We start from the raw sequence: 9,890 nt of genomic DNA, 5'->3' as shown, positions 1-9,890 counted from the left end.
AAGGCTTTTAAAATGTTGCCTGTGGATATTCAAAATGCAGTTTGTCACCATTTCACGGGGCATGAGCAGTTTTAAAGCATGTCATGTTTGGTATCTATTTACTTAGCATACTAACATCTTTTATATTCCACTAAATAATTGGCCAATATATTGTGTTTTTGTGCATTAAAAGTAAAAAAAGTGTATTGTTTTAAAAAAATGCATTTGAAAAATCGCTGCGTGACTACTATGTGATATAAAAAATTGCAGCACCCACCATTTTATTCACTAGGGTGTCTGCTTTAAAAAATATATAAGATTTGGGGGTTCAAAGTAATTTCCTAGCAAAAAATACAGATTTTTTTCATGTGAACAAAAACTGTCAGAAAAGGCTTGGTCTTCAGGTGGTTAGAAGACTGAGTGATGTGTGGCATAAACTTCTAATGCTGGGCATAAAATGCCCCCACCCCCCAAAACGACCCCTTTTTGGAAAGTAGACACCCCAAACTATTTGCTGAGAGGCATATTGAGTCAATAGAAGAGTTTATGTTTTTTACCACAAGTTTTTGGCAAATGACAAAAGAAATATTTTTTTTTACACACATGCCATGGGTATATGTGGAATTACTCACCAAAAATACATTCTGCTACTTCTCCCAAGTATGGGGATACCACATGTAAGAGATGTTTTGGCAGTCTAGCCAAATACAGGACCCCAAAATCTAATAAGCACCTTCAGGCTTTTAAAGAGCCTTATTTCCTCATTACACTTAATGACTACCTATCACAGATTTGGAGACGCTGAAATGCCAGAATAGCACCCCCCCCTTCCCCCCGCCAAATGACCCCTTCATTTTCCAAAAACTTGTGGCACCAAACAAGATCTGCAAAATTCTCACCATGCTTATTATCAAATTTCTTTGCGTGTCTACTTTCCAAAAAGGGGGGGGGGATTGGTGCTCTCCTGGCATTGCAGGGCCTCCGAAACTGTGATAGGTAGTGAGGAAGTGAAATGAGGAAGTTACGCACCTTCAGGCTTTCAAAGTGTTCATTGGATTTCATTGGATTTCAGGCTCCTGTATGTGGATAGGCTCCCAAACAGTCTCACACATGCGGTATCCCCATACTCGGTAGAAGTAGCAGAATGTATTTTGAGGTGTAATTCCACATATACCCATGGCTTGTGTGAGCAATATATCATTTAAGTGAATGTTTTTGTCATTTTCTAAAAATTTGTGGAAAAAAAATAAATCTTCCATGGGCTCAATATGCCTCTCAGCAAATAGCTTAGGGTGTCTACTTTCTGAAAAGGGTTCATTTGGGGGTGTTTGTACTGTCCTGGTATTTTAGCACCTCAAGAAATGCTATAGGCAGTGAGAAAGTAAAAGCTGTGTAAATTCCATTATCTATACCATAGTTTGTAGACGCTATAACTTTCAAACAAAACAATAAATATACACTTATTAGGGTTTTTTTTTTTTTACCAAAGACATGTTTCAGAATACAGTTTGGCTTAAATTTGAGTTTTTTGGATATTTTTTATGACAGAAATGAGAAAATATTGGGTTATTTTTTTCAAAATTTTCAATCTTTTTTTTTATTAATAGCGCAAAAATTAAAAAGCGCACAGATGATCAAATGCCACCAAAGTAAAGCTCTATTTGTGTGAAAGAAAGGACAAAAATTTAATTTTGGTACAGCATTGCGGGACCGCGCAGTTAGTAATTGCAGCGCCGAATAGCAAAATAAGGCCTGGTAGGGGAAGAACGGGGGGTAAATCCTTAGGATGGCAAGTGGTTATACATAGCAATTGTCAAACTAATGCAGATCTGTATAGCAAAAAAATGGAATAAATTGCAGTATCTATACCATAGTTTGTAGACGCTATAACTTTCACACAAAGCAATCAATATACACTTATTGGGATTTGTTTTACCAAAAACATGGAGCAGAATAAATTTTGGCCTAAATTTATGACTAACTTTAAGTTTACTATATATTTTTTATAGCCAAAGTAAAAAATATTGTTTTTTTTTCACAATTTTGATCTTTTGTTTATAACGCAAAAAATAAAAAGTGCACAGGTGATCAAATACCACTGAAAGAAAGCTCTATTTGTGTGAAAAAAAGGGTACAGCATTGCATGACCGCGCAGTTACCAGCTGAAATAGAGCAGCACAGATTAGCAAAAAAAGGCCTAGTCAGGAAGGGGAGTAAATCCTTAGAAGGGCAAGGGGTTAAACATAGTTTAGACTGATGTGAACTTCAAAAACACATCAACCATGAAAGCTAAACTTCCCCCATTTCACAATAATAATGTATATATACCAATCCCCAGGAGTCAGGCAATGACACCGTGTGATGGATGGGCCCAGCCACAGCTCTGTCCAGGCCTTCTGATGCGTTTCACACTTCCCAGAGGAGACTTGGTCACAGAAGTTCAGTGACTAAGCCCCTCATGGGTGGGACGGAACGCGTCAGTGGGCATGGCTGGAGCGGCAGCTGAGGCCAACCATCACACAGAGTTTTTGCCTGACTTCTGGGGATTGGTTTGAGCGGCGTTCATCCCCTCACACACGACCAAGTCTCTGGAGTAACTTGGGACGCTGCTCCCTTCTCTCTTTTCTGCCAGCAGGATGAATAGAATTCATAGCCTTGAGCACCGGCAGGAGCTCTTAAACCGTTATAAATAATGCATATATAAATATATATAGTAAAAAACATCAGTCTAAAACTGTATAAAATTAAGAACAAATTGAGCCAAAACTGTTATAGAATGTCCATTTAATTCATCTTCTAAAGGACATACATCCAAGTTAATAAATGGCTTCATTCATTAATCACATGCGCTCTATTCTGTGGCCAAACTACTTCTGGTACAGATGAAGCCTATTTTCCTCTGGAAAGCAATTTTAACGTCTTTGTTTCTCATGCTGTATATTATGGGATTCATCGTGGGAGTTAATACTGTATATAACATGGTCAAAAAAGAGTCCACCTCAGATGAGTAGACGGCTGGTGGACGAAGGTACATGAACAAAAGTGGCAAGAAATATATACTGACAACTGTAAAGTGAGAGGCGCAGGTAGAAAAGGTTTTCTTCCGGCCTCCTTTGGAACTGATCCTGAGGATTGTTAAAATAATCTTTGTGTAAGATATAAGAATTACAGAAGCGCTTGACAAAAAGACAACGGCACCACTGAAACTAACTAACAAATGGAAAGATATGTCGGCAGAAGCCAAACTGAACAGCAGAGCATCATCACAATAGTAATGGTAGATTATGTTGGGACCACAGAAAGGTAACTTTAAGGCAAGAATGGTGGCTGCGAGTGGAGCCGCAAAGCCTCCACACCAGGCTGCCATTGCCAGTATTATGTAAAGTTGTCTTGTCATGATGGTTTGGTAGTGTAAGGGTGAGCATATAGCTACGTAGCGATCGTAGGCCATTACGGCCAGGAGATAACACTCTGTTGCTCCCAAAGACAGAATAACATACATCTGTACAAAGCAGGCGGTGTAGGAAATGGTATCCAGGTTCATCAGGAACTTGGCCAACATCTTTGGGACGGTTACTGAAGAGTAAGTCATGTCTCTAAAGGACAAATTGCTGACAAAGAAATACATTGGGGTATGGAGATGCCGGTCAAAGATGACCAAGAAGGAGATAAAGCCATTGCCAGAGAGGATGAAGAGGTAGATACAAAAAAAACCACAAGAAAGTAAATTGTTGTAATTCTGGAGGCTCGGGAATCCGAAAAGGATGAATTCTGTCACATGGGTAATAGTTGCATTGGAAGAAACAGATTTCAAAGAATCTTCATTGGCCTAGATCATATAAATAAATACAATTAATTAATTATATTATTTTATTGCTCAAATAGCATCAGCGCTATAACCAGTAACAAACCAGTAACAAACACGTTTTGAGCCAAAGCATCCTCCTTCATTAGGGCTTCAACATTGGTTGCCAGAGTTACAGTATGGACAGTGCTAAATCCTCCTGGATGGATATCTTAATCTAAAATATAGATGTGTGGGCTCAGGGGCTGGGTACCAGCAGATGCAGCAGGCGCCTCTTAGTGACAACTAGCAAATGGTTCAAAATATCTAATTCAGGGATCAATAAATGGCAGACCGTAGTCTGGACCCAGACCAAGTGACAGTCCTTTCTGGGCCACTTAGCAGCTGGGTGTCTTCTCCCGGGTCCCCCGAATGGCCACTGATTTAATCCTAACAGTAAGGCAGGGGGTGGGAGGTGCTGCAGATCTGCACAGAGAGGGAGAGTCTTTTCAAACTAACAAGCGGTAATCACCTGATTGGTAATATAATGAGTTGTGTAGCTCCTGTCCTCCATCCAGATCTGCAGCACCTCTCGCCCCCGGCCCTGCTGTGAGGATGATAGGTGGGAGACCCAGGAGAGGACATCCCAACCAGATAACTGTCTCTGCCCTGCTGAAGGTAGAACTGTGAGGCTGGGGAGGCTTGCATTGAAAGGGGCACTGTAATATAAATGGGCAATCTGATGTGAGAGGCACTGTGTTATAAAGGGGTGCTGTGTTATAAAGGGGTGCTGTGTTATAAAGGGGTGTTGTGTTATAAAGGGGTGCTGTGTTATAAAGGGGTGTTGTGTTATAAAGGGGTGCTGTGTTATAAAGGGGTGCTGTGTTATAAAGGGTACGGCAAAGTAATGAGGCACTGTAATGTGAAGGAGAATACAATGTAAAAGGTAAACTGTGATATGAAGGGGCACAGTGATATGTAGGGGACTCCAATGTAAAGGGGATCTGTGATGTGGAGGGGAGCTGAGGACTGTGTAGTACTACTGTAAAGGAGGTGAGGCTGTGATATGAAGGGGCCCTGTGATATGGGCCCTGTGATATGTAGGGGACTCCAATGTAAAGGGGCCCTGTGATATGTAGGGGAGCTGAGGACTGTGTAGTACTACTGTAAAGGGGGTGAGGCTGTGATATGAAGGGGGTCTGTGATGTAAAAGTAATGGGAGATTGTGGTCACTGATGTAAAGAAGGGACTGTGATGTTAACGAGGGTTGTGATGTAAAGGGGGCTATGAGGGGAAGGATAGGTTAACCACTAACCTACAGGGAACTTATACCCCCTTCCTGCCCAGGCCAATTTCCAGCTTTCAACGCTGTCACACTTTGAATGACAATTGCGCGGTCATGCAACACTGTACCCATATGACATTTTTATCATTTTTTTGTGACAGATAGAGCTTTATTTTGGTGGTATTTAATCACCTCTGGGTTATTTTTTCTTAAACAAACCAAAAACCACTGAAAATTTTGAAAAAAAAAACATTTTTTCTTAGTTTTTGTTATAAAATTTTGTAAATAAGTTATTTTTCTCCTTCACTGATGTGCGCTAATGAGGCTGTAGTGATGGGCACTGAAAGGCTGCACTGATGGAAACTGATAGGCTGCACTGAAGGGCACTGATGAGGAGACACTGTTAGGTGACACTGATGGGCATTGACAGGCATCACTGATGGGCACTGAAAGGCAGCACTCATATATGGCACTGATAGGCGGCACTGACTGGCACTGTTAGGTGGCACTGACTGGCACTGTTAGGCGGCACTGATGCACACTGATAGGCGGCACCGACTGGCAGTACTGATAGGTGGCATTGACTGGCATTGATAGGTGGCACTGACTGTCACTGATGGGTGACACTGAAAGGCAGCTCAGATGGGCACTGATATGTGGCATTGATGTGCACTGGTAGGCACTGAAATGTGGCACTGATGTGGCACTGGCAGGTGGCATGGATGAGCACTGACAGCTGGCACTGATGGACACTGACAGGTGGCACTGCTGGGGCTACACAGATTATCAGGGCACAATGATCATCAGTGCTCTGATGATCAGTGTACATGTCCCCTCTGAGGAATGCCGATTACCGGCTCTCCTCTCCTCTCGAGCTGTCAGTGTGAGGAGAGAAATGCCGATAACCGGCGTTTCCCTGTGTACATGTAATCAGCTGTGATTGGACACAGCTGATCACATGACCGAGCCGACATCTTCGACTCTTTCCATTGATCGGTGATCCGCTGTGCCCGAGGAACACAGCGCACCACCTATCGCCGCGCTGCGCGCTCCCGGAGCCGCGCATGCGCGGTTAGAAATCAAGGACGTCATATGACACCCTCCCAGAATGAGAGAACCGCCTTGCATCCGTCATTGGACTATATGGAAGGCGGAGGTGGTTAAAGACACAGCTGTGATGTACAGGGGGAAGTGGGATGTACAGGGGGAGCTGTGATGTACAGGGGGACTGTGATGTACAGGGGGAGCTGTGATGTACAGGGGGAGCTGTGACATACAGGGGGAGCTGTGATGTACAGGGGGACTGTGATGTGTTATAGCGCAAACATGAGACCTCTGCCAGAAGAAAATGTTACTGACTGGTCCTACGTGAATTTTAATTGAAGACACTTGATCTGATTGCTCAAACAATAGCCTTTCCAGCATTAGTATATGCAGCACTACCCCCTTAGGAGTCGCTAGAGATTTGGGTCCCCCTGTAGTCCTGCACAGCCAGGCAACACGCAGTTTTCCACAGACTTGCATTCAGAGTCAGTAAACAGTCCTTGAGCTTGGCTTTTTATGTTTTATTGAGGGGTGCTGAACATGGATGGGGTAAGGGGTGTACAGGATGCCCAGTGGAACTACAAGTGAGGACAAACTCCTTAGCAACTATGTACAAGTCTTTACACAGTAGAAGTTCTGCTTGGAGAGCACTCTAGCCTCTCCAGGTGTACCTCCTCAGACCCCAGATAATCCTCTTCTTATACAGTTGCCTGAGGGAATCCCTGGGCAAGGGAATCCAGTGCCTGCCACTTTAAATGAAACAGTCCCAGGTAAGGAGCTAATTGGGTTTCCCACCAGAGTGCTCTTTTTCCCTTGTTTGGCCTAGGAGGTGTAGGACTACTCCCTCAGTCTCAGTCGTGTGTTCAGATTTAGGTAGGTGGCTGCCTTCAGGCCTTCTACTGGGCTAGCTCCTTTTCTGGCTCTACAGGTGGTCCTTGCTCTGGGGGATGATGATGCTGAGAGATCCTCCTTTCCAGCACCCTGCCTGTAGGTAGGCCCTTTCCCACTGGGCCCCCTCCCAGGGTCCTGCATCTCAGCCACTTTTAAGGGCTTTCCTGACCCCATGCCAAGCCACCTGCTTGAGGATTGGTAAGGATCCCCTGAGAGTTCAGACCAACTTATCCTCACTCCCAGCCACTGCTTCTAGAATCTTTTTACTATTAACCAGTAGGGGACCGCTTGCAGTACATATATGTTTTGCCTCAAAACAAAGTGTTTTTAACACTACTACAAATCGTTCACTAATACACGGATTAGGCTTAATAAGTATTAAAGCAAAACATGATTTATTGAATAAGTTCTGTTAGTATAATAACATAAGAATTGTCAGAATTGCAAATCATATTTAGATCATATTATAGCAAGAATAAAGGATCAATACATCACCGGATATTGTAGCATCACCCACTGCCCAGTGACTGGGGGACTCCAACAGTCAGCAAAGGTGAATCCGGGAAATCACCGCAAGGCACGTCTGCCGCATCTTCAATGAGTCCCAAATTCCCCTAGAATCCCCCGTCTTTTATATACATAGTTTGGAATGTCTTTATCTACTGCCATGCGCAGTATCTCCTGGTTATATAACGTCATGTATGATTCTGCGGAGTAGGTAGAGTCAACGCGTGATCGGCTGTGCCATCATGCGTAGTTACCTATTTTGATGGAATGCACATCTGGTGAATATCAGCCACATCTCTGGTTTCAACTGGTTTTAACTGGTTTAATGTACACTTCCAACATGTTATTTTGAACTCCAGTTACCCATCTAATGGTTATAATCATTAGCATTATGACAGTTGAGTGTCAATCACTTCTCATCCATACATCATATACACTCATGTCACATATGTATCACAATCGGTCCTTGATTGAAACTCAAATGACATAAGTTGCCATAACCACCGTTGGTTTTTTGCAAAATAATTTGTAAGCTATATAACAATTCCATAATGTCAATAATGCTATAAATATCATAATAACCAGCAGAGGGTGCACTAGAAAATTCAAAACCTTAGTAGCCGAGCGAGAATAACCCAGAAATACATCCCACCAATGATGGGAGGTAGCGTCAGCTATGCTAGATCCTAGTTTTATCAGTCTTCCACTTGATATGGTCGTAGTCACCACATGTTGTGCAATTGTAGTGTTCAAATATTCAACATGTTGTTGAACTTCGATTGACTTATCCATTAATTGTTTCAAAATTGTTAAATTAAATTCCCAATTGGGAATTTAACAAGGAATCACTTTTCCAATATTCCTGAACCGACTCATCCTTATCTCCTTGTAATATAAAAGTTTAATTATGCCACATTTAAGAATAATATATTACTGATACAACCTGAAAAGGGAACTTTCATTCCTCTGACTGCAGGAATGTCAGTTACCATACACACAGTTTGTGGCGTTATTTCTACCATCATTTCATAAGACATAGGTAGAATGGTTCATTTACATACATTTACAGTGTTCCGCAACAAATATGGCTCATATACAGAAGACTGCAACTTACATATTTTTCCCTCAAGAGTATTATCACAAAATGAGAGATCATGAGTTTTGTTATTGTCTACATGGGTGCCATAAAACTCTGGACTCCAATAATGCTGAGCACCAGGTGCACCAATAATCAAAGGCATTACAACTAGAGATGAGCGAATTTCTCAAAAATTCGATTCGGCTGATTCGGCGAATTCCAGTATGAAATTCGATTTGATGCGAATTTTTTCGCTATGAAGTTAACTTATTAAAAGGGTTTCTAGGCTTCAGAGAGCCTTTAAATTAGTGCAGAACACTGTACCTTTAATTTAAATGCCCTTGGAGATGAGGAAGGAGAAGGAGAAGGAGAAGGATGAGAAGAAGGAGAAGGAGAAGGATGAGAAGAAGGAGAAGGATGAGAAGAAGGAGAAGGAGAAGGATGAGAAGAAGGAGAAGGATGAGAAGAAGGAGAAGGATGAGAAGAAGGAGAAGGATGAGAAGAAGGAGAAGGATGAGAAGGAGAAGGAGAAGGATGAGAAGAAGGAGAAGGATGAGAAGAAGGAGAAGGATGAGAAGAAGGAGAAGGAGAAGGATGAGAAGAAGGAGAAGGATGAGAAGAAGGAGAAGGATGAGAAGAAGGATGAGAAGAAGGATGAGAAGAAGGAGAAGGATGAGAAGAAGGAGAAGGATGAGAAGAAGGAGAAGGATGAGAAGAAGGAGAAGGATGAGAAGAAGGAGAAGGATGAGAAGAAGGAGAAGGAGAAGGATGAGAAGAAGGAGAAGGAGAAGGATGAGAAGAAGGAGAAGGAGAAGGATGAGAAGAAGGAGAATGAGAAGGATGAGAAGTAGGAGAAGGATGAGAAGAAGGAGAAGGATGAGAAGAAGGAGAAGGAGAAGGATGAGAAGAAGGAGAAGGATGAGAAGAAGGAGAAGGATGAGAAGAAGGAGAAGGATGAGAAGAAGGATGAGAAGAAGGAGAAGGATGAGAAGAAGGAGAAGGAGAAGGATGAGAAGAAGGAGAAGGATGAGAAGAAGGAGAAGGAGAAGGATGAGAAGAAGGAGAAGGATGAAAAGAAGGAGAAGGATGAGAAGAAGGATGAGAAGAAGGAGAAGGATGAGAAGAAGGATGAGAAGAAGGAGAAGGATGAGAAGAAGGAGAAGGAGAAGGATGAGAAGAAGGAGAAGGATGAGAAGAAGGAGAAGGATGAGAAGAAGGAGAAGGAGAAGCAGAAGGAGAAGGATGAGAAGAAGGAGAAGGAGAAGGATGAGAAGATGGAGAAGGAGAAGGATGAGAAGAAGGAGAAGGATGAGAAGAAGGAG

General features: G+C 42.5%; 1 protein-coding gene and 1 pseudogene across 1 annotated transcript; both read right to left on the bottom strand.

Moving 5' to 3' along the window:
* Positions 1-2,823: 2,823 nt before the first annotated feature.
* LOC149438447 (olfactory receptor 6N1-like) lies at positions 2,824-7,682 on the bottom strand. Its single transcript, XM_089659958.1, has 2 exons — positions 7,623-7,682; positions 2,824-3,808 (listed from the first exon to the last, which is right to left on the bottom strand). Exons 1-2 carry the CDS (start codon positions 7,680-7,682, stop codon positions 2,831-2,833), a joined length of 1,038 nt encoding a protein of 345 aa, XP_089516084.1. The 3' UTR covers positions 2,824-2,830.
* LOC149438446 (uncharacterized) lies at positions 7,346-9,523 on the bottom strand (annotated as a pseudogene).
* Between the last annotated feature and the right edge of the window lie 367 nt (positions 9,524-9,890).

The sequence above is a fragment of the Staurois parvus genome, unplaced genomic scaffold, assembly GCF_062004578.1.
Source record: "Staurois parvus isolate SC_StPar_1 unplaced genomic scaffold, SC_StPar_1.0 ptg001192l, whole genome shotgun sequence".
NCBI classification, from domain to species: Eukaryota; Metazoa; Chordata; class Amphibia; order Anura; family Ranidae; genus Staurois; species Staurois parvus.
Note: the sequence above shows the minus strand (reverse complement) of the source record. Positions and strands in the feature narration are given on the sequence as shown.

Coding starts and splice junctions, on each gene's coding strand:
- LOC149438447 (XM_089659958.1), bottom strand. CDS start 7,682: ATGACGTTATATAACCAGGAGATACTGCGCATGGCAGTAGATAAAGAC. Junction 3,809..7,622: donor ATAAAGACATTCCAAACTAT/GTATATAAAAGA, acceptor TATATGATCTAG/GCCAATGAAGATTCTTTGAA.